The following is a 25,773-nucleotide window of genomic DNA, read 5'->3' on the forward strand; positions in this document are numbered from 1 at the left end:
AAATTCAAGTTTTAAAGGCTTCATTTCTAACCCTTAGATGCTGATGAGCAGCAAACAGTATAAAACCTGAACAGACTGGGAGTTACTCGCAGGCTGTTCTGGTTTTATGCTGTTTGCACATAGCCATTTTCACTTTGCCTCAGAGTGGGAAAGGGTTAAGGGAGAATGGGTTCAGAAAGCATTTCATGACCAATCCCACACAAGTTATGAGGTTGGGCCAGGGATCAAGCCAGTAATCTTCCAGCAGTAGTCCAGCACTATCAACTGACCTAGCAGGCCCGACAATGGAACATTTCAAGTTGTTTTAATGTGCAGCTATTAATCCTTATTGGCTGACTCCCAAATCGATGTTTAGTGAACACAATTATCATTTGTTATATATATAACAGTTAATTCCATACCCTGCTGGCTGTGTTGGTGTGTCATCATCCTCAATCTTTTGCCCTGTTTCTGCAACAATAGTGAGGTCAAGGCTGAACAAACATCTCCAAATGTCATCAGCGATCAGTGCAATCAAATTTCAGAAAAATCTAGTCAAGCTATGCATATTTTAAATGTAGGAATTTTATTGATCTGAATATTAACTTAAAGAGTATTGTAGCATCACCTAAAAGTTCACCACATTTTTTAACACATAAATTAGGACCCCTACTTTTTATTGTATCAATTTTGTAAGTTGTATTAGACTTTTAAGCCAATAGTGTATTGTTAGTTTGCTTTTTCTTATCTTTAACAGTTTTTAAGTCTGATAATGACCGTCAGTTAACCTTCTCACAATTTTCCTGTATAAGCTGGTATAACAATATTAAACTGCACATACTTAAACAGGTAACAGACAACCTTCCTTTCTTAAGCCAAATTTCAGATGAAAGTCAAGGAAGAATTTAAACATTTTTATCATGTATTTTTTTATTAACAATAGCTGAATGTAAAACTGATTTAGTCTTGAACAAAATACACATGATCTCTAATATTTTACTCAAATTTATACCAGTAGTGTTCCTACCATACTTCAAATGTTCTCAAACATCTTCACACAAAAATAGACATGACTGCAAGCATCTCTATGAATTGTTATAATGTACCAATACAATGCTTGCATGTAAGTAATCTGTACAAGGTTATCAAGCACTGTATGTTCCATCACCAAAAAAAGCATGTATACAAATCTACATTTCAAAACTACCTTTCAATTTATACATCACTATAATTAATACAAACACAAGCTGCAAAATCTAGACATCTGAATATATTACATATAAAGATAAAGTTCAAACTTGTGATCAACTTGATTAAAATTACTGAACCCTCTTTTTTATCAATGGACATAAACCAGTCAAATTTTATACCGCTATATATTTCTAAAAAGGGAAATCAGAGCCTTTTAATTCTCCAAAGTTGTCTAACGAAATTAAAGACAAGATGGAAAATATGGGAAGGAAAAATACTACTAAGAAAGGTATATTGATATAATATAACTTTGATTTGAAAATGAACAGAAGCTTGGTTCATAGGCAGTTTGAATACTTACCATGAACCATGGAAGATCATGGTTTTAGTGAACATTGACTTATATAGTAGACCACAGTTTTAGTGAACATGGTATATCATGGGTTTAGTGAACATTGACTTATATAGTAGACCACAGTTTTAGTGAACATGGTATATCATGGGTTTAGTGAACATTGACTTAAATAGTTCAGCACAGTTTAAGTGAACATGGTAGATCATGGTTTTAGTGAACCTCGACTTAAATGGTAGACCAAAGTTTAAGTGAACATGGTAGATCATGGTTTTAGTGAACATGGTAGACCATGGTTTAAGTTAAAATGGTCTAACATGGTAGACATGGTTTTAGTGACCCTGGTCAACCATGTTATCTCAAGGTATTTAATGGTATAGACCATGGTAGTTTGCAATGTTGAACTATGGCGCCATGTAACAAATTGTGGTCTACCAAGGTATATCATTGTTATATGACCATGAACTATCATGGTAGTCCATGGTAGTTAATGTATGCTAATATGTAAGTGACCATCATTTTGGCCTGGGATAAATAACAACACAAATTTTCTAATAATGCTGAATTAAACAGTTGTAGATATAAGCTGTTTATCTGTTTTAGATATAAGCAGTTTGAAATAATGAACACGGTAAAGATAACAGATGAATTGTTCAGCAATATAATACTATCATTCAATCGTTTTGGTCAGCATTTTTTGCACACTAAATGTAAAAAGGTCAATGGAAAGTATTAAAACAAGCATCATCATAGGAAAGACAGTGAAGCATCAAATTAGAGTATTAAAGTAATGACAATATCAATACATGGAGTTCTGAACATTATCGAGTAAATGTAATTAAATGGATGGAAGTAATGAAAAGACTTATTACAAACATTAAAAGAACATGACACAAATCCAAAAGTATTACAAACTAATTATCTTGACCAAAATCACCTGAATTTTGTACTCAAAAACTCACAGATAAAGCAATAAAATTGATGAGGATAATAAGGTGGTGATAGGGAGGTTGAACAAGGTTGATGGCAAACATGAAGAATGACCAGACATAATAAAATTGTCATCAAATAAATTATTTGAAAAAGCATTTGTTTATTCACAGGGGTCGACAATTTTTTTTCCAGCAACTTGCCCTGCAGGGCGAGTAGCTAAGAATTTTCCTTTGCCCTGCTGAAATATGTACTTGCCCTGCAATTTATTGAAAAAATGTAATAAATCAATATGTTTTATTGTGATTTTCTATTGGTATTATATAGAACTGAGCTTCAATAAAGTTTAAAACTGTTTTAACACACTTTAAAATTGTTTGTTTTTCATTTTGTCCTCATGGTCACAATCATTATGATTACACTTTAGAAGCATATTGGAGAGTCAAAAAAGCCTTTTGTTAAACTCAAACAAGCCTCTGTGCATACACAAGGCAGTTTTCTCTTTGTCATTTTTGTCCATTAAAACTTCCCATAGCCACTCTTTAAATCTAAAGATGTGAAGAATTTAGACGAATTTTAAGCATTATTAAAAGACCGTATACGGTACTGTATAGGATACATTCACAAAACATACCAGTATCGGCGAAAATGGGAACAGGACTAATTTTAGCGCAGTGTGCAATAATCAACATCAGGTTAATTTTTAATCACCGATTAAACGTTGTTTTGTTTGGTAAAGATGTGTTTTAACTTGAAATTTTAATCTGTTCGGCCAGAAATGCCACTCGCCCTGCAGGACAAGCGCTGCCGGAATATTCACTCTTCCACAGCCGATTTCTACTCGTAATTACGAGTGTGCGAGTGGATTCGTCGATCCCTGATTCACTATTATCCAAGTTATCTACATATAGAAATGTATAGAAGAAAAATCCAAAAGGAACATGCAGTTCATGTGTAAGAGTGATATTTCAATTATAACACCACTAGCTGAGGGTTAGAATATGTCAAGCTGAACTTTGGGTGTTGCAGTGTCCAGCAGAATAAATGATGGCTGAATTCTAAGCTATGGATTACACATGTACAACTCCTGGTTAGTCTATTCAACATGCAGTTATTGGTGCAGTTATTATTGGCTCAGAAAAAAATAACAAATACTTGTAAGAACAGCAATAATTAAGCAAGAGTGCATTTTTTATGATCATTTCAAGTTATCTTTGAGGGTTGAATACAATAATTGTTTGAATTTGTACTGCCCGAAAATGTACACATTCAATAAAAGATGTTCCAAGTTGATAATTAAAAATTTACTATTTTACAAATTTAAACCATAATATTGCACCAAATATAATCTAAGTAACAAAAACTATACACATATAACATAGAGAGATAATTATCATATTAAGGTTATATATAGTGTCTATGTTACCTTCATCACTGCTTAAACATTCATCTGTAAAATCATAAGAAAAGTATCCACAATGTTAAGCAGTGTTTATGTACAATTTAAATTGAAATCGATCGATTAAATACCCCTAGACCAACTGTTGCTTCTTATCTTGTAATGTAAATGTTATATGAACTCTGAAGTAAAACTTGAATGTATGTAATGTATATATATTATTGATGGTAAGTCTGAACAATATGTCTAAAATCTTGAGGAACTAGCCCTCCAAGTCCATATTTATGACAGCAACTTTTATTGGGCCAATGTCGATTAAATTTATTCAATACATATATAGCGTAAAAAGATGTTTACATTACACATAATAATGTCTGATGATGAGAAATAGTCAGAGGAAAACACATTAGAGATTTTACATCTTTACATATTTATATGGTAAATTAGGATACATTTCATGCAATTGGAGAAGAAGTGATAGATATGTTAGATTATTATTAAATCATTATTGGTAATTTTCTGATTTCCATTTTTAATTATTTGTATTTTTGTAAAGACCTATAACTGGAATAACATTTGAAATAAATCCATAACGTAAGGCATTAATAAGTGCAATATCACTTCTACATGTATTTGTGGCAAGTGTAACTAGAAATTCAGCAAATTTAAAATAAAACTTGGCATAGAACATTAGCAAACATCTACCGACAAAATGCTGTAAAAAGGTTGCGGTTTGAACGCTAAAAATAAGAAAAAGGAACATGTTAGTAATAAGCATGACTGTTTGAGAGTTGATGGAATGTATAAAACTGGAAGCAACACTTGAATGTATAATATGTACAAAACATTTCACGACACAGACCAACAAAGAGTAGTCTAAGAATATTATGATTGAATCTTTTCTTGTTTTAATTCTGCAACTGTTCAAGACATAATTAACACCTTTCAATTTTTACTATTACCAATACTGTTCTGAAATGGCGATTTATTGTTGTGAATGTTCAAACAATTGATAATTACCAGCACAAAAACATAATTTCAACGAGAGACATTATTGACAAATGGACAGAAGGACCTTAGGCCCTCACCTGAGACCCCAAGAAACTAAACTGTTATGAGCAGGTAGTGTTTACAAGTTTTCACAATTAGATATATTGCGGAAAACTGCCCCATTGAATGGCAGCAATGTTTTTTAAGAATCACAAACATTTTTTCATGTTCATAAATGTGTAACTAGAAGCCACAGTTGTCTTTATAAATGCTCCACTAGAAGTCTGAGATATAAAAGCCAGAACGCTGGAGGTCACATTCAGTGCATGCACACTGCACATCCAAAAACAACATCTTTCAGATTTGAAGACTAGAAAATAATGAGATGACACTACAAGCCTTGCCTGACTTAAAAGCACACACGGTAAGCTTCTGACCAGACTGTGTGACTGCGCAGGCTGGTCTGAAGCTACGCTTGCCACATATTGCATAAGACCCAATTTTTGAATTGTTTGGCTCATTTCAGAGGACACAAGAAAAGTTCCTTAAAATTAATGTCCCTCATAATGAAACTAACCGAGACAATTGTTGTATTGAACAAATACTGAACAGGTTTGGACATTAAAAAAGATTCAAGAATAATGAATAGGCTCGTTAGAGATTAAGGCAGTTGTATAGTGTTGCAGAGAAGATACATCAAAATGTGTATGAATAAGGCAGTACTGAGAAAAATATTAGCATTTGTGCGAAGACACTGACAAAAAATAGATTAGGCATATGTCCACACTGTAGTTTTCACACGATGATATCACATCAGAAATGGTGTTGTTTATTGACACTAGAAACGAAATGTTACCTCCTGTAAAAGTCACGGGAGCTGAAAATTTAATGTCTATTTATAGAGCTAATATCTACGTGCTACATGTATGCTTGACAAGAAGATATACTTTAGTAGGTTGGAGGTTTAAACAATTCTGGGTCAAATGACCTTTGCTACTTAAACAAACTAGACAAGTATTCTGCTATTTTTTTCTATGGTTACACACAAGCCATTCTTAGTATTTTACATCTGAAAGTTAATATGGAGTCTAATTATAGAACTGATTGTTATATGTACCTTCACTTATCAAAAGTATATCTTACTTAACAACATATATACAATGATATCCCAATATTTTAAGTGTGCATTAACAATACTAACTGCATCTTAAATAAAAAAGTTGCTTAACTTAAAAAAAACTAAAGAACTTTTTTTGCTGTTTAACACTACCTGTATTTAAGTCAGTCATCCAACTCAAATTTTTGCGGGCCAGCTTGTTTCTCAGTACTAAGTGCACATAATTATAACAGTAACTGAATACTGCCCAACTTGAAACAGCAGCAGGGAGGAAAATGGCTGTAGAAGTATTTCAAGGCCAATCAGCGGTCCACACAAGTTATGTGGCAGGGCCTAGGATCAAACCAGCCATTCTCAGATTTATAGTCCAGCTCTCTACCAAGTGAGAAAACTGGCCCAACAAGATAACAATTTCACAAATACCCAAACATTTTCTGGCCATACCTAAACTTATGTTTTAAACTTTTTTTTTACACATTTATATCAGTATAAAAAACATACATGCAAATCATGGTGAATTATAAAACAATTATATTTATATCCACATCTGTGCTTACATAAAAATGAAATGGTAGCATGCAAGGTGTAAAACTATTGGATGAACATAACTTTATAAAATTAAAATTGTGAAAGGTATTTAAGTTTGGCATCAAAAATAGTGCAAAATTTGCCAGCTTTGCGGGATAATTAAAAATATGCTCCCTCAATTTGCAAAATATATTCCTTTGTGAGACATCTTCAGTGTTACCATGAGTACAAAAGAAGGATGGAATTATCACTATGTTTATTATTCACACTTTACTGAGGTAAAAAGTACAATAGTCTGTTAGCAGAAAAGTCAATTTTTTATATGACATTAATCTTCATGAAATCTTAATTTTCCTTATTTATTTGCAGGTATAGCATACACGTATATACTCGGTAAAACTGTATCAGCAGAATCAGTAAGTGAAGCGAAAGTTAGTAAACATTGTAAACATTCCCTGGCAAAGCAGAAATGAAATGAAACAAACTTCAGAAAGCAACCATGACATAAAATGTTTGGCACAGAGGCCAAATTGAGCCTTGTTCTTGGAAACCTGGGATTAATGCATGTGCATGTGTAAAGATTAGACTGGATTTTTAATTAGAAGGGATTGCCTTAAAAAAACACACCTTAAAATCATCAAGTGTCGTCACTGATTAGCCTGTGAGGACTGCACAAGCTTATTCAGATGACAATCTATGCGAATGCATTCAGCCTAGTTTTCTTTGAACGAGGCCTAAGTGAAAGGTTAACTCACCTTCCATTCGTCGTCGAGACCCTTTTGCAGATGTAGGTCTTTGCACTTTGCTAGGTGTCTCTCCCTGCCAATACATTTTGTAACCCTTATCATGAAACACCAGTAACAACATTGAAAAATGACAACAAGAAAATTAGTCAAAATGATGGGAAAGATTCAGAGCTAAAATCACCTTTTTACCTTCCTTATACTGCCCCTCTAGGCTTGTCAACACAGAAATGTTCAATGTCTTTGCACATTTAACAAACTTATTTAAAGTTTAAAATATAAAGAAGAACAAAAAATATTTTACCCTTAACCACTTAAATACTCATTTTTAAGCATTTTAAGTCCCTTAGAAAGTTAAAGACCTTTCTTACTGTATTAAAGTTTTAAAAGCTTCATTTCCAACCATTAGATACTGATGAGAAGCAAACAGTATACAACATGAAAAGACTGCGAGTTACTCGCAGGCTGTTTTGGTTTAATGCTGTTTGCACATAGCCATTTTCACTTGTTTCTGAGTGGGAAAGGGTTAACAACCATACTATGAACCCTGATATGTGTGACTTACAGCCTTGACATCCCCGTTCACCATGGATTCCTTGGGGGCATCATTCTCCTTGCCATCTTCTTCACGTCGCTGGGGACATAAATTGAGCAAATTTTACAATACAGCTATGTATTGAAATGATTTATGAGTTGTATTTTCTTCAAACGCATGCTGTTATTGTATTATTTATTAATAAACATAAGCTTTACATGTCAAAATAAACTATTCTGTTTGGTATTGTAAAAGTAATAAACAACATGCCCAGTTTTGTTCTCCACTTTTTTCTAATATATCCAGCGAGGTACATTAATTAAACAATCAAAATTATCCTTTTAGATAAATTATTATAAACATGACATATTATGTACTGTTATATTATCCTCACTTAATAATACAATATTGCTTTGCATTTATGAAAATATTAATGCAGGCTGATTTCAATATAAAATTAGGAATCATATATCATAATCATAACTCAGAAAAATGTGAGTCACTTGGCATGAAAAAGGTGTTTCGCATATCTTCACTTCATGGTGATGACATATTTTAAGTTTCACTTCGATCCCTAAAGAAATGTTGAAGTACTTTGCTCCACAAACTTAGAACATACAATCCTTCTGAAATAAAAATGGCTACATGAAAAGTCTTACAATCAAGGAACATGTGGATAATTGATCTTGAAAAAGGTGTCTTACACATCTACACTTCATGGTGATAACATATTTTAAGTTTCAGTTCAATTGCTTCATATATGATGTAGTTTGGTCTGCAAACTCGTAATATTTATGAAGACAGGCTGACAAACCAACCAATCTATCGACAGATACTGTGACTCCAACATAAAGTCGATCAAACTTTGTGAAAAGGGATACAACAATCAGCATGCATAATGTTCTAACTTGAAACCACACAAAAAAACATACAACAAATCATCAAGACAATAAACCTGAAACACAAATACCATGCATAATATTTGAAACCAGTAACCAAATTCAACATGTAACATGTCTTAAACCTTAAGTTGTTCAGGTATGGACATAAAGCTGCTTCTTTTCCGTCTATCCTCTATGCCATGGGGGCGTTTCTTCTCAAAATATCTGTCTTGATCCTTACCAGAAGTCATATCAACATCTTCAGTGGAATGGGTTTCCAAATCCAACCCATTAGGTCCTTTACGATTTTTTATCTTATCATGGGCATAATCATCATTTCTGTACTTTACCTTGTCTCTAGCTTTCTTCTTCTCATGATCTGATGCTAAGTTCTCATCTGTGTCTTTGACATTATTCAGCAGATCGTGTTTAATCTTCAAATCATCATCAACACTTAACCTCTTTCCCTTCTTTCTTACTTTTTGATAGTCCCCCTCTGGTGCAAAGGATTCCACGGTTGCATCAAGATCGTCTTGATTTCTTGAAGACTTCACCTTTCGTGCACCATGTTTCTTTTTATTGTGTGCTACCTCCATTAATGTTCTTCTGTTCTGATCTGCCAAGCTGCTTCTCTTAAGACTCATCCTAACGATGGGATTGGATGGTCGGTTTTGCTTGCTAGTTTTACTTTGAGGACTTTCTGGCGAGCTCGAGTTTCGGACAGCTGGGCTTCCAGCACTCTTGACAGTTTTTGGGCCTTTCCTTTTTGGGGAAACAGGTGACCCCTTTGGTGTGCTAGTCAGTGGGCCCTTATTCTTTGCTTCCTTGAAACCAACATCATCCGATTCCAATTCTACAGGAGACTCAGCACTTTTGCTTTGTTCTGGATTATAAATACTGTTCCCTGATTTTGATTCAACGCTAGGTATTGCAATATCATCTGCTACTGGAACAGGGGAATTTGTTGCTGATACATAAGGTGTGTTTGTATCATCAGTGACTTGAGGTATAACCACTGTATTAACAAACTCATCATTTTTCCTCTTCCTTCTCCGTGCACCCTTCGGCCTTGCACTTTTTTTCCCTTTTTTAATATTTACATCTTCAACAGGATTGTCAGGAATTTCAAAATTTTCATCCGGAATATTAATTGGTTCATGAACAACTTTATTGTTTTCACTACCAGAAATTTCAGCCAGATTGGTATCTTGTACAAGCTGGTTATATGTAGAAAACTTTCTTGGAATGGGTCTAAGTGGAGTTTCGTCGTCTGCGAACACTTGCTTAGGATTTTCGACCGCAAATGTGGCATCGCCAATGTCCATAGATTCATCAAATTCATTAGACAATAATATGTCAGAGTCAATATCATTTAGATTTTTTGATATTTTGTGCTCCAAATCAATGAGTTCTTCTTCCGTTGGCTGAAATATTTGCTGATCACAATTTTTCTCAATTATATTAATAACAAAGTCTGTCTGGAAAGTTCATACAGACTCTGATAATATATTGTAATCATGAATCAATGTAATGAAATCTATAAGATATGTATGCACTTTGAAATATTCTAAATATTAAGTAACATGTGTATAAATCTCACTGATATAATGTTGATAGGGAGTTTAATGCAAAGGTGTGTTGCACCCTAAGTTAGACCCAAGGCACCACCAATGTAGAAATTTGATCAGTCAATCAATGATTAAACACTTCAGTGTCTTAGAACCAACATCATACAGTGATATGTTCATGAAATAAAACTTACAATTCAGTTGGTAACAAACATTTCTAACATTCCTTGCTAGCCACCTAAGTCTTTATAGTAATGTTGATTACTGAATTGCTATGAAGCAATTGACGTGTTTATACTCAAAGAACTGTACTTTTTCTGTGAATCAATATACATATGAACTAGTTTTACATTTTTTGTGAAACAAAATATTGTTGTTCAAGAAAAGAAAATACATTATATAATCAAGTATAGTACAAAGTGTGTCAATAAATCAGACTATGATCACACATTCTGGACAACCCTCATGCCTGTGTGCATTAGATGACCTTTATAACATGACCTTCACTCCAGGAGTGAAATAACGTAATGCTCAATTTTGTTTATTACACTGGTGTTATTACACAAGTTATATAACTGTGAAATGACGTCATTTTTGTGACAAAATGACGTCATTATTCCAGCGAATTTCTAAAGTTAAACTCTTTTACAATGTGAATAAACGGTGAAAGAGCATAAAATAAAAAGAAAATTTGTTGGTCATGTTATTAATAGAATCTTAGATTCGTGGTCATTTTGTATTGAATTTATTAAACTCGTCGTAAAAACAAAAACTCGGCAAGCCTCATTTTTAACTTCATTAAGATGACTCGTTTAAAAAATTCAATTCAAAACAACCACTGATGCAAGATCCTATATTTAAGTAACATCTTAAAAGTATTGTTCAGTAGAACAAGACCTTTATAGGCAATATTTTACATATGCTACATGTAGCATCAAAAATACATTTTTTTCAAACAAGGTCATGCATGATTCATGTCAAATAAATACATTAATGACAATATAAATTGAACTTGCATGTACACAAAAACTAAATGAAACTTTGATAACACATCACGTGCAATGAAGAAAGTATCCAATAGGCAGCAAAAAAGCAAGAAATTTGTATTACCTTAATTAAAAATTTATCAGTATTCAAAACAATGATTTGTCACTTGATATTTAAGATTTTCTTTCTGATTACATAGTTTGTGTTAGCATAGATCTTTTTTTAGATTGGACATTACCTATTATTACCTATGAAAACTTACCCGCGAGCGACCCGACTTCTGTCTGCTTTCTCGTTCCCTGTCCATGCTTTTATCATCACGGTCTTTCTGTTTATCATCCCGTTCTTTTTGTTTATCATCACGGTCCTTTGGTTTTGCATCACGTTCCTTGGGTTTATCGTCACGATCCTTATGTTTATCCTCAGAACCACGACGTTTATCATCACGATCCCTTTGCTTGTCATCTTTGTCCCGTCTTTTATCATCACGATCTTTATTACGCTCATCTGCACGGTCCCGACTCCTCTTTTCCTGTGGAGCCTTTTGACAACAATTTAAGAAACAAATGAACGCTAAGAAATTTGTGGCAAGGTTCCCGATGTATCAGATTCAAGATGATCTGACACAAGAAGAACATGATTTGCCACATCTAACAGGTCATGATCTTTACCAAAGATTTCAAGCTGAGAGGTGTTTGTCTATTTAGCTCATTGTCAAAACTACAATTGATATTTTAAACATTTAACAAAACACATGGCAATGCCACAAAACGAGATTTTTAAAATATCAGTTTTTAATTCAATTAATATATAAGTGATAGGTCGTCAAGCTAGGTAGGCTTTTTACCTACCTAAACACACAATTTCAGTGCAATACCTCCACTTAAACTCAAGTTATTGAGAGGAAGTTTATTTAAAGTTAACAGTGACTTTTTTCTTGACCCAACTGATCCGAAACACAATCTCAAGTGAAGGGTAATTGTTTTTGTGTATTGCTATTCTCCGCATTGACATACACTCATATAGTTTAATGTTGAAATCTTTTAGTGAATCTGAGATATAGCCCTGAAAAGTTACATCATACAACAAGAGCACCGCATAACGGGTGCCGCGCTCGGCTGCGAAAGCTTGTTAAATTTTCTTTTTTTAGAGGTCAGTGACCTTGACCTTTGACCTAGTGACCCAAAATGGGTGTGGCGTGTAGAACTCATCAAGGTGCTTCTATATATGAAGTTTCAAAGTTGTATCAGGAAGCACTTTGATTTTAGAGCCAATGTAAAGGTTTTACCACAACGCCGGCGGACGGCAGACGACGAGCAGGCTATGACAATACCTCAGGTTTTCTCAAAAAACAACCTCGCTAAAAATAACAAAAGGCTATAACTCTTATTTATGAAAGTGTAGGGTTATGGTTCTTGTTCAAGGCAATTCTCCTCATTGATATCAATACACCCATCAAGTTTCATGTTGAAATCTTGTATAGTATCGGAGATATAGTCTTGAAAAGTAACATCATACACAAAAAAGGCAAAACTCTTATTTAAGAAAGTGTAGGGATATGGTTCTTAAGCACGGCACTCCTCCTTATTGATATCAATACATCCATGAAGTGTCATGTTGAAATGTTGTATGGTTTCTGAGGTACAGTCTTGAAAAGTTACATCATACAAAAAGCACAATTAGCTACATAGAAATTTCTGAAAGAATGTGATGCATTGCAGAAGACTTTGATGACTCATTTAATCAAGTGTTGATCACTCAATTGCTATGATATGACATTTTATAATTTGAAATTTACCAATTTCTTATCAATCTTACAATTGACCAGTCGCCAAATTATCGATCGCTCCGCCCACATAGTCACGTGGTCTAGTGATTAGAAAACTCCGACAAGCAGATCGCAATTATAGCGGATTACGTGAGGGAAATTCTATATTTGTAATGATGTATTATGCTATTTTCTATAATATAAATTATTAAAGCCGCACACTAAACTAAACTGCTTTGTAAAACGTTAATACAATCATAAAAACTTTAGAGAGAAATGGCGTTATCAAATTAAATGAGTAAACGGCAGACTGACTATCAGAAACGATTCTTATACATATTATATAGGGAGTTGATGAAAAATCCGTTGTAAAAATGAGCATTTATTTCATATTGATTTTGAACTTGTATTCAACCGTCTGACAGTAAACCCGGTGGCTATTCATAAATAATTTTGAAAATATTTTTATTAAATGGTAATGACATATCCATATCATGATGGGTTTTTTGTTTATTAAAAATGTTTAGATTTTTGTTTTATTGTGTTATTTTTAAAAAGACACCGATTTTTTTTTAGATATAAATTAAATTTTGATTGTAACCATAATTTAATACAGGCCTAATTTCGTGGTTTCATTAACAAATAGTCTAATATGCATTTTATTTCATTTATTTTTAATGCGAACCTGTTACATTTCACTATCAAAAAATGAAGTGTTGGTATTACGGTGCTGTTCACAAACATTCGAATTGAATACATTTAGCATATTATGCATTTGCTTACTTATTACAAGATGGCCCTTATATGTTAATTGCAATTTTCACATTTCTCCCCGTATCAATATATGTTGTATAAGAAATGTTGTTGTTGTATTATAAGCCGTACATTTTACACTTGAAGTCGCTTTAAGCTGGCTAAGCCGCGTTGAAATCACCTTTTTGTTGTTTTTACTTTAGTTAAAACAATATTTAAGTAAACAATTTATAATGATTTCCCTTGTTTATGCTCCACAGAAAATAAATATATAATTGGAAATCATTTAAGTAATCAAAAAGTTTTCTTTTCTTGTGTACAGTACCTTACAATGCCTTAATGTTCCTTCATTCTGAGATCCACGCAACATACTGTTATTTATTAATCATCGACAATTACGCTGAGATTAATAAGCACGTGTGGCAATTATTACGTTGCCCAAACTGCTTAATAATATTGTGCATCAAACGGTATAACACGTTTTATAGAACACACACCTGGTGTGGTTAAACTATTTATTGTGTTTGTTTTCTCATTACTCGTTCATATGTTCAAGAAATAAAGATAAAATAATAACCTTTTATAAAGTATGTATAGCACCTACAATTTTGAATAATGATCGAACAGTAATGATCATGCATTTAATATAAAATCTGTGTAAACTCTTAAAAATTACGTCCATTCCATATGTACAACACGCTTTGTTTGTCGGACAAAATGGCGGCCAGATAAGCGTTGCTGAGGGGTGTGTGAAAAATCGATATCTGATTGGCTGATCGACAAAATGTGGGCGGAGTTGGCGACTGGTCAATTGCATATCATGAACCTGTCTGTTAATACTTCTTAAAATATGTCCCTCCTGTTGAATGTACTAACTTATTGGGAATTTCTTCTGTGGAATTGCCAAACTTGACTTATAAGTATTGCCAGGACATGAGCTTCAGACATCCGTCTATCAAGTGACCCAACAACCCCACATGGTGAAAATCATTGGGAAGTGATTTTAAAACTTCCATAATAATTGAAGGACACACTCACATGCATGGCAACATTATGGTTTCAGCTATATCGAGCTTGCTGCTGGAGGACTTGACAAACAATGTATTGTTTAGTTACACATCTTAATGTATGGATTTTTTTTATAAAGCTTACATCATCTTTTTTCTGCCTATCACTGCTTTTTTGTCGCTCTGGTTCCTTTGGTGTTGCCTCTTTTTCTTCCTTTTTTTCTTCTTTTGAACTGGACGGCTTACCTCCCTTGTTATTGACTGCATCAACTACACTGTCATTGTCAACCTAGGTGAAAATACAGCGTACCAAACTATGAATACTTGTGCATATAAAAATGCTCATGCTAAGTCGGAGCTGAAATAAAACATGTAATATCCATCACAAGAAAGCTTGATTTGAGCCTTGTTCTGGACACAAAGGACATAATGCAAAGTGTCATCCCAGATTAGCTCGTGCACTCCAAAAAGGCTAATAAGGGACAATGGTTTTCGCCTGAACTGGATTTATGTTTTGAAGACACTTCCTTTCAAATTCCATAAAAGAGGAAAGTGTCTCTCATACGCATGTGTAAATGCACATGCATTGAGAAGAGTTTTCCCAGATTGGGGCTCGTTTAATTGATACTCCAGACAGGATTCAAACTCCCACAAATACCTGCACATTTTGAGAAGTCTTCAAACGCTACACTTCAGTTTTCAATAGTGTCCATAGCACTCCTTGATGCAAATTACAAGTTTTATTTGCAATTATTTGCAAAGTTTTTCTTGTTTTCTAAGGAACAACAAAAGTGTCAACACCACCTTTTTTAAGTTAAAGAGTCAGCAAATGCTGCCACTTTTAGGTGACACATGCTGCTATAAACACTTTCTCTAAACGATCCTGTGAAATAGATATAAAGAAATGCATGAAAAATGTCATCTTTATTACCAAATTTAAATGTCTGGCATCAAAAATGAGGACAAAGTTCAAAACATGCCAAAATTTGTCATGATGAAAGACAGAGTTATGGGTGTTAGTCCCTGATACATTTCCTGGTTCAGACATTGATGGTACGAAGTATGTTTTATTTCAAGAAATATGGTGGATTTAAATAATGCTACATGTATGCAACTGATTTAAAATAAATAAACAAAGGGCCATAAATCTATTAAACAACAGACATAATATGGTTTTCTTTTCATGGTGACGACATCTATATTAAAGGAAAATAAGCTATAAAGGAATTGTACTGAAAAAGAAATAATATTCTATAACAAGAGCTGTCTCCATAGGATGACATATGCTCCGCGATAAACGCTTTGATAGAAGTTATGAGCATTTTTCGAAACCAAAACGCGGTTCCTAAGTTCAAGGTCAAAGGGGTCAAAATTTGTGTGCCTATGGAAAGGCATTGTCCATATACACATGCATACCAAATATGAATGTTACATCTGAAGCGACATAGAAGTTATGAGCATTTTCCGAAACCTAAACGCAAAGTGTGATGGACAGACAGATGGACAGACAGTGCTCCTCCTTTAAGGGCATAAAAATAAAATATGCCTCCTTTAATTTTAATTTTTAAAGCAATCTTTAAGAATATATCTAAAAATTTACCATGATTTTTGGAGTTAATTTACTGTATTGGCTGTATATACTCTACTATTAATACAAAGCATATTTAAGGTAGCGCACCCGTAATGATTTCCCGCGTTTTATTTTATGATCATTGCCGATCTTTAATGATCGGTTATTTCCGAGAGATGCATTTTATTTTTTTCAAACTTCGAATTTTGATATATGTTTATGTAATTCCTTTATAATACCGGTACAGTATTTTCACAATAAATATTGACTTTGATCCAAAAATCATCTGAAAAATATGATTTCGCAATTTCTTCAAAGATTGCAGAGCCTTTTTTACTGTTTACTTATTTATATCTAATTTAAGCTTTTGCGAATGTGAAGTTGTCATGGCCAAGTGGTAAGGGCAATAGACTAAGAATCTTTTGGGATCTTCCCGCACAGGTTCCAATCCTGCCAACATTGCATACTTTATTTTCTAACGTATTTTGATTTTATATAGCATATAAGCTACATGTATGTTTATTGTTAAATATGTCGCAATTTTTATGCACATTCTTCAATTTTTAAAATTAAAACAACGTTATGGCTAAATAGGGTGATTTACTGCTGAAAATACGAATCATGCATGTTGCGTTTTTATTTTTATTTAATAAAAGTAACAGTAAATCTCTCTATTTCTTTGTATTTTTGCTGTATATAGTGTATCTATAAAAACTAAGTTCAAAATATTACTTAAATGATACTATTTTGTTTTTTATGACACTTTGTTTTTTTTGTTTTTTATTTCATATAACTAAAAAACAAACATTATACATGTACATACATTGCAAACATTTTTTCCTTCAAGAAGATAACAATACAGTTATGGGTGCATATGCACGTACAATAGAATGTTGTTTTTTTTTAAATATTTTTTTCTTCAAAATATACCCACTCCGCATGGAAAAATAGTGATAATTGTGGTTTAACCATAGGTTATTATTTATGTCTTTTTGCAATATGAAGAGTAAACAAAAGAAAGTAAAAAGTAAGAAAGAAATAAAAAAAAAGGAGAAGCTGGAAGCTCAAAACTGACCGTCAAGTAATCTCTGATAAATTGTATTAAATTGTTCGAGATTATCGGTTTTTATGGCTATTTCTTGTTCTATATCAAAGCGTAATTTTAGGAATGTAAGGAAATTGTTGAAATCATATGGTTGGTGCATTTTTTTCAATTTAAATATATAATATTTCATTAAATAAATGAAGAAATTAATTGTTTGCATGTTTTTATAATATTCCATCTGTCCAAAACAAATTAATTCGTAGTTAAAATATAATAAAATGCCTTTATCATACATGTAGTCCGCTAATCTGTTCCATAAATGTTGTGCTACCCAGCATTTCCAAAACAAGTGTTCAATATCTTCATCGTATTCATTGCACAGATCACATAAGTTAGAGTTCGTTAGTTTGCACCGAAAGAGGTATGTATTTGTAGCAGTTAAACGCATAATATATTTATATTGGAAGCATCTTAAATTTGTGTCCGTACAAGTTTTGAACACTAGCGTGTATATCTTTGCCCAATTTAACTCTTTATTTTGAAAAATATTTTGCCATCTATTTTCCGCATTCGAATTTGTATTTTTTATTTCAGATAGCTGAAGATTGTATAAAAATGTATTTGGTTGGTACGAAGTTTTGATTATATCTAGTAATGATTTTTTCCTTGATCCTGTTAGAAAAAGCTCGTCTACAAGTTCCAATATGTCTTTAGGTATGTTATTTATAAGACTATTGTATTTAAGAAGGTCATTGTCTGATGCATTAAAGATATATTTGAAATCAGTAAAGCTATAAAATTTCTTCACATGAAAGTCAATTAACTGATCGACAAATACAATTCCATTGTTGTGCCAATCTTTCCAGTACAAAGTTTTATTTTCAATTTTTATTTTACTATTATTCCATATAATATGTTTGCTGAAGTTTTGTTTATAGCAATTTTTACATGTATTCCATCCTTGAATTATGTTATTTAACAATTCATTGTCTTAACATACACATTAAATATCTTTAGTTTGTAAATTTGATTCAAATAGTAATTCTCCCCCATATTTCTGTAAGATTGTATCATATATACACTTCCACATACGTTTATTTTCTGTAAGCAGTCGTTTAACCCATGATCCCTTTATAGAATTTAGGAACATTTTAATGTCTGTTAATTTAAGGCCTCCATTTGTATAATTCATTATTATTTTGCTGCGTTTTATTTTTGCTCGGGTTCACCATCCCATAAGAAGTTAACAAGGGCTGTTTGTAAAACATGCATGCCCCCAATATGGGCTGTCAGTTGTAGTGGCAGCCATTGTGTGAATACGTTTCTTGTCACTGTGACCTTGACCTTTAACCTAATGTAAGTTATCATCCGGAAACCATTGTACTATTTCGAGTCACTGTGACCTTGACCTTTGACCTATTGATCTGAAAATCAATAGGTCATCTGCCTGTCATGATCAAGGAGGGAGTAAAAGGGGGGTATAATGTGGGGTGTGGTAAGTAATAAGATGTTTAAAAAAAAAAATTGTTTTTTTTTTGGGGGGGGGGGGGTAGGGGGGGGGGGGGTGAGAGGGGGTATAATGTGGTGTGTGGTAATTTATTAGATGTTTAAAAAATATTTATTGTTATTTTTTTTTTGGGGTGGGGGTGGGGGGGGGTATAATGTGGGGTGCGGTAATTAATAAGATGTTTATTTTATTTTTATTTTTTTGAGGGGGGGGTGGGGGGGGGGGGTGGGGGGTAGGGGGGGAGTGAGAGGGGGGTATAATGTGGTGTGTGGTAATTTATTAGATGTTTTAAAACATAATTTTTTTGGAGGGGGGGTGGGGGGTGGGGGGGGGGGGGGTAGGGGGGGGGGGGGGTGAGAGGGGGGGTATAATGTGGGGTGTGGTAATTTATAAGATGTTAAAAAAAAATTTGGGGGGGGGGTAGGGGGGTGGGGGGGGCGGGGTGAGAGGGGGGGTCTAATGTGGGGTGTGGTAATTTATTAGATGTTTAAAAACAAAAAAAAAATTTTTGGGGGGGGGGGTGGGGGGGTTGGGGGGTAGGGGGTGAGAGGGGGGTATAATGTGGTGTGTGGTAATTTATTAGATGTTTAAAAAAAAAATATTTGGGGGGGGGGGGTGGGGGTGGGGGTGAGAGGGGGGTATAATGTGGGGTGTGGTAATTTTTAAGATGTTTAAAAAAAAAAGGTTTGGGGGGGAGGGGGGGGCGGGGTAGGGGTGAGAGGGGGGTATAATGTGTGGTTTGGTAATTTATTAGATGTTTTAAAAAAAAAATTGGGGGGTGGGGGGGTGGGGGGGGAGTGAGAGGGGGGTATAATGTGATCATAAAAAAATAACAAATGATCTCACACTGACATGAACAAATATCCTCTATTTAAATGAAATTTAAACTTATTGCATTTGTTTCCCCTGTATATAAGAAAGATATAATAGTGTATTACCTCCCCTGTCCTGCTTATATTTATATCAATCAACAAAATTAAACATTAACACAATATTTAATCACGTAAAGAGACAACAGTTTTGTGGACGTTTTTTTCTTCAATAACTTTTTTATCCCGACGTCTACGATCTTGCAGATTCTGATGTCCAAATAAATTTGTGATCATTGCAAAAACGGATTGTAGTATTCTTGAATAGCCCTACTCTTAAAACTGTTGATTTTGAATTGTTAAGGTTTAATCCAGATGTTTTCCCAAATTGTGTTATTACACTGACCAAATTTTCAAAAGAATTTTGTTCACCGTTGTTGAAAAGGTTGCGTCGTCTGCGAAGAGCGACTGTTTTATTTCTATATTATTCACAACAATACCCCTAATGTTCTGGTCTTTTTCAATATAATTAGACAATATTTTGATACATATTACAAACAGGGACGATGAGAGAGGGCAACCTTGCCTAACGCCATTTTTTAGCATAAAACTTTCCGACAATTATCCATTGTTCATAATAATACTACTTATATCATGGTAAAACAGCTTTACCCAACGAATAAGATCATTGCCGAAATTAAAATGTTGTAAACACTTAAACATAAATTCATGATTTAAAGTATCATATGCCTTTTCAAAATCTGAAAAAAATAAAAGACCGAAGTTTTGTTTGTTTTCAAGGTATTCGATTATTTCAAAAATTAGTCTGACATTCTCCCCAATATATCTCCCTTTTATGAAACCTGTTTGTGAAGGTGCTATTATTGAGGATAGTTTTTTTAATTCTATTAGCGATGGCTTTTGTAGCTATTTTGTAGTCTACATTAAGTAATGATATTGGTTAAAATAGTGGTATCCTTGTTAGGTTTAGGGATGAGTGATATAATGCTTTGTTTTTGAAAGTCAGTTAGATGTACGTGTATAAATGAATACTTTATTGATTCGGTGAAAGTTTTTTTAATGTTATCCCAAAAGGTTTTATAAAATTCTACCGTAAGTCCATATGAGCCCGGGCTCTTGTCATTTTTCATTTCTTTAAAGGCATTATAACGTTCTTCTTCTGTTAGGAACACACATTTTTATTGTTTTCACTAAGGCGGTTTATCGGTGTGTTAAAGAAATCAATATTTGATGTTTTATCATAATGTTTTTGATAAATGGATTGATAGAATTTCACTTTTTCTGTTAATATTTCATATTGATTTGTTATAAATTTATCATTTACTTTTATACATTTAATAGTTTTCTTCTCTGCGTGTCTTTTTTCTAGGTTTGCGAAAAAAGCACTGTTTTTTTCATTACTTTTTTTGTCTCTTAAACTATCCAATAACATTTTTTTATTTGATAATTCTTCTGTGTCTATATTATCCTTACGTATCAAGTTTTGTTCAAGAGCTTCTATTTCTTGAATTAGTTCTTTTTCTTGTTGATTATCTTCTTTTTTCTTTTGACTAGCAAATTTTATAGTTACATTTCTAATATTTCCTTTTACCAATTCCCATTTAGTGTTTGCGTTTGAGTGTTTATTGTTGTTTAAAACTTCTTGCGATGTGTTTTAATAAGTGATTTATATTCGGTATTTAACAGAAGGCTGTTGTTTATTTTAAAATAATTAGGTCCCCGTTTTTGTGATATGAAATTCATTTTTAATATAACACTTGAATGATCTGTTTTATATCCTGTTTGAATAATACAACTTTTTGTTATATTGCATAATGTATCTGTGAAAAGAAAAAAGTCAAGTCTGCTAAAAATTGGCGGTTTACTGTTAGAGTGCCATGTAAATTGACATTTATTAGGATTATGCATTCTCCAAACAACGATTAAATTATTTTCGTCTATAATATTATTGAAGTTATCTCGACAATGTTTATGTGTATCGGCTCGGCCGTTTTTCTTGTCTAAATTAGTGTCTAAAACAGTATTAAAGTCACTCCCGATTAAAATATTTTCGTTAGTATCTTGTAAGAATTTAGCTAGAGTTTTTAAAAGAAGGGTGTCGTCATTGTTAGGTTAAATATTAATAATCGTAAGACTTTGTTAATTGATTTCTAGTGTTAAGGCTTGAAGACGACCCAGTATAATTTCTTTGTAATTTAATATTTTTACAGGCAGTGTATCGTTAATGAGGATTGCTACTCCTTCGCTGTTTGATTTCGTGCCACTAAAATTGTCCCTTCCACTCCTGTTCCCATGATTCTACTATGCTGTTGGTCGAATGTGTTTCTTGCAATAGGTAGAACGCAAATTTTTTATTCCTTAACCATTCGAAAACTTGATTTCTCTTTTGTTTATTACCTAAACCTTTAACATTCATTGATAATATTACTGTTTCCATTTTACTTTATAGTAGTTTGATTTGAACCAGTCAGAGAGCTTCCAGTCATTCAATTGTGTCAAAAGATTCATTTTTAGTGCTACCAAATTATTATTTGTTGACGTGTTTTATTATAAAAAGAATCGTTCAAAACAAGGGTGTAAGCGACCCATTACTATTCCTTCTTTCTATACATGTAAGTATTTACTACACAAGCAGTTGTGGCGTTTTACTTATTAATACAAGAGTATTTTTCCAGCTATTCACTTCAATCAATTTGTGTTTAATCATGTGTAGTTAATGTGAATAAAAAAATAAATAATTGTAATGCCAATGTAGTTAGATTATTTGTGTTTTTGAATGTGTTCAGTGCTCGTTTTAATTGTTTTAATAGCGTGTTGTTTTTTCTGTTAAAAGAAGGTATTACATCACGATATTGTAACATCATATGTACATGTACAAGTACTTAATTGATGGTATAAGTTACATTGTGTATAATATACATCACAATAACACTTAATCATAAAAATGCAATACATGTAAATATAGTATCATGCAGAGTTTCTAAAGCAGAGTGCTCAACGCAGTTTTAGTATTATTTTTATATCTAGTTTAGTGCACATAAAAAAGTTTTATTTAATTATAATCTATATGTGTTACCATTATGGTGTCATTTTTTTAACTTGTGTATCTCAAGATAACATATACTTATTAACAAATAATTTACCATTTAAATGTCTACAAATGTTATTCATCATGTTTACAATTATTCTTACGCAAATGATCTTTGTATATCTTCCTTCTTAATTTCAAATTAAAGCATAACAAAATGACTCTTTAAGGTGTTATACTATATTACCTTAGCACTAGTGTACTAGACAATAAAGGTACTGTTTGAGTAAAGTCGAAAAATCAAGATAAAAAATAGCATACTTGTATCAAAAAAACACAATTTCATCATATACAGAAAAAGACTATATAGCATCTTCCCAATTATAGACATTTGATTTAGATTCACATAAAATAAAAAAGTTACCACAGCTTAAGCAATGGTGTACAACACAGTATTAAAATATGCTTTTTCGATATGTTTCAATCATGAAAAATGTTTGTTTAAATAAAATTTACATTTGTTTGCAATAGTTTGTCTATGATTAAACTTTGAGGCTAAGCTTTAATAAAAATCCATACATTTATCATCAAATTGCATCACATGATGTATATGCTTGACCCTTTCAAGATCTAGATTTATCTCCTTTTTTAAAGTTCAAATTAAAACATGAAAAAGTCTCTTTAAGGTGTTATACTATATAAACTTAGCAACAATGTACTATATAGTATAGGTGTCTTTAAGAGTAAGGTTCAAACTAAAAGCTGAACATAGCACAAATGTATCAAAAGAAAGATCATATACAGTTAAAGGTAAGTACTATACATTATATTCTCAATTGTACAAATTTGATATACATTTGATACATAGATACACATTTGAAGGAAATGTTACAATTTACATTTCCTTTCAATAGTTTGTCATTGATTTAACTTTGTTTTTTTATAAAAATCCACACAATTATCAAATTTTATAACAAAATACATACGCTAACCCTATTTGTCGCTCTCACATCAAAACAAAAAATTTACAAAAAAACTGTGAGATTGACTAAGGGTTCATAAAGGACATATGCTTAATTAATGTAAGATGTAATTAATGTAATTTACAGGCATATTTTTATTTTAAAGATTAAATGAATAACACCTCCCCCCTTTTTGTTTTTAACCAACCCTAATTTCTGCTTGGATGAAACCACTTACATTTCATGGCGCTCTTCCATAGATCACACGTTTAAAAAAAAAATGTCTGTAAAGAACACTTATTTCATATTGTTTAAACTTTAAACACCTTTACTGCATCGGTACACATCAACTGCATGCCCATATTTTGAAATCTGGATGAATTATGGAACTTTCATATACCCCAGGGGTGCAAATAAACTGGACAAAAAGCATTTAAAGCATGGAAAGCCTACCTACAAATTTGCATGTAGTTCAGATAAACGATGCTGATTAAGAAAATAATACATTTGATATTATTTGGATGGTTCCCATTATGGGTGCGCTACCTTAAGTCATACCTTTGAACCTATGGCTGCTGCCAAAGCCTGCAGGAACTCATTGGTTTTCTCTGGTTCATGTCCTGCCACAACTTTGGCTGGTTTTACTGACAAAGTTTTTCCTGATGCATTAGCTGAAAAAACATTGTATTTTAGTAGCAATCATTATGGTATTTCTCATAATCTAAGTGTGGTAAATATAACAGTGTAATATATAGACATAGTACGTTAAAACATCCCCATGAACACATCACAATAACAATAATACATGAATAATTTGAACAGACTGTGAGACATCCATCATGTCCTACATATACTTTGCATTCATATATTTGTCAAATTCAAATCACACAACACAAATTAGTTAATACTTTTCACTTAAAAAACAATTTGTTTACACTTTCAATGTACAGCTCCAAAATATCTCCCAATATGTAGGCATTGACATTCCAGACAGCTTTGTTGATTTTTAATTTCCATTCTACAATCTGCAAAGAAGTTTAATGCAACACAACATTTTTATACTAACATACTTACAAACATAGTCAACAGCTTTTTGAAGAAATGCAATTTTACTGTCTTTATCCTGCAAAATAAATAATTGTACTCTTAATGAATATCAATTTGATTTGAGCAAAAATGTATTATTAGAGGGTTGAAAATTAATGAGAACTAGTGAATATTTCATGTTAACCAGAAAATATATAATTAATGAAAATTACTGAGAACTAGCGAATAAACCAGATGATATATAATAAATGTTTAAAAAAGACATGGAAACCAATAAACCTCTTCCGCATGTGACTGTTAAGAAACAAAACTACTGATACCTTGACATTTTCGGAGTTCATTTCACTGTCTGTGTATAAGCCTTTCATAACTCCTGTTGTTTTGATAACCTGAAGACAAAATGATTTTATTGTATTTAATACTTTATTCATTAAAAGTTTATTTACAGGCTCAAGCATTTATGGAACACAAGTCAACACACAGTGTGGGTATGGGGAAGCATAAAGCCTCTATGGGTTTGTTTATAACGTAGGCATTTACACAGCAAGGTTAATCTTTACTAAGGTATCAGGCATGACAGCTTCCCTACAGCTAGCCAAACAGTAAATACTGATAATATTTGCTTAATTTTATTTTTTTACCTTGGTGCAGTGTCTTGTAAATGTAAACAATATTTGGATTATAAAATACAACAAGGGCTATTTGTAAAGCATGCATGCCCCCCATATGGGCTGTCAGTTGTAGTGGCAGCCATTGTGTAAATATGTTTTTTGTAATTGTGACCTTGACCTTTAACCTAGTGACCTAAAAATCAAAAGGGGTCATCTGCCAGTCATGATCAATGTACCTATGAAGTTTCATGATCCTAGGGCTAATTATTCTTGAGTTATCATCAGGAAACCATTTTACTGTTTTGATTCACTGTGACCTTGACCTTTGACCTAGTGACCTGAAAATTAACAGGGGTCATCTGCTAGTCATGATCAATGTACCTATGAAGTTTCATGATCCTAGGCATAAGCATTCTTGAGTTATCATCTGGAAACCATTGTACTG

At 32.8% G+C, this 25,773-nt stretch overlaps 1 protein-coding gene across 5 annotated transcripts in view; it reads right to left on the reverse strand.

The window, feature by feature from the left end:
* Positions 1–25,773, reverse strand: part of LOC127867749 (TRAF3-interacting protein 1-like) — a 35,472-nt gene that overhangs the window by 8,530 nt on the left and 1,169 nt on the right. The window contains exons 2-12 of one of the 5 annotated variants that reach the window (XM_052409108.1): positions 25,038–25,106; positions 24,745–24,793; positions 24,229–24,341; positions 14,874–15,017; positions 11,463–11,741; positions 8,789–10,069; positions 7,795–7,863; positions 7,242–7,305; positions 5,698–5,718; positions 3,879–3,902; positions 402–450 (exon numbers count right to left, since the gene is read on the reverse strand). In XM_052409108.1, coding sequence (XP_052265068.1) covers positions 402–450; positions 3,879–3,902; positions 5,698–5,718; positions 7,242–7,305; positions 7,795–7,863; positions 8,789–10,069; positions 11,463–11,741; positions 14,874–15,017; positions 24,229–24,341; positions 24,745–24,793; positions 25,038–25,106 — 2,162 coding nt within the window. The remainder of the gene's footprint in view (positions 1–401; positions 451–3,878; positions 3,903–5,697; positions 5,719–7,241; positions 7,306–7,794; positions 7,864–8,788; positions 10,070–11,462; positions 11,742–14,873; positions 15,018–24,228; positions 24,342–24,744; positions 24,794–25,037; positions 25,107–25,773) is intronic. The other 4 variants (XM_052409109.1, XM_052409111.1, XM_052409110.1 and 1 more) reach the window with 4 other exon arrangements.

Source organism: Dreissena polymorpha, chromosome 2 (assembly GCF_020536995.1).
Source record: "Dreissena polymorpha isolate Duluth1 chromosome 2, UMN_Dpol_1.0, whole genome shotgun sequence".
Classification (NCBI taxonomy): Eukaryota; Metazoa; Mollusca; class Bivalvia; order Myida; family Dreissenidae; genus Dreissena; species Dreissena polymorpha.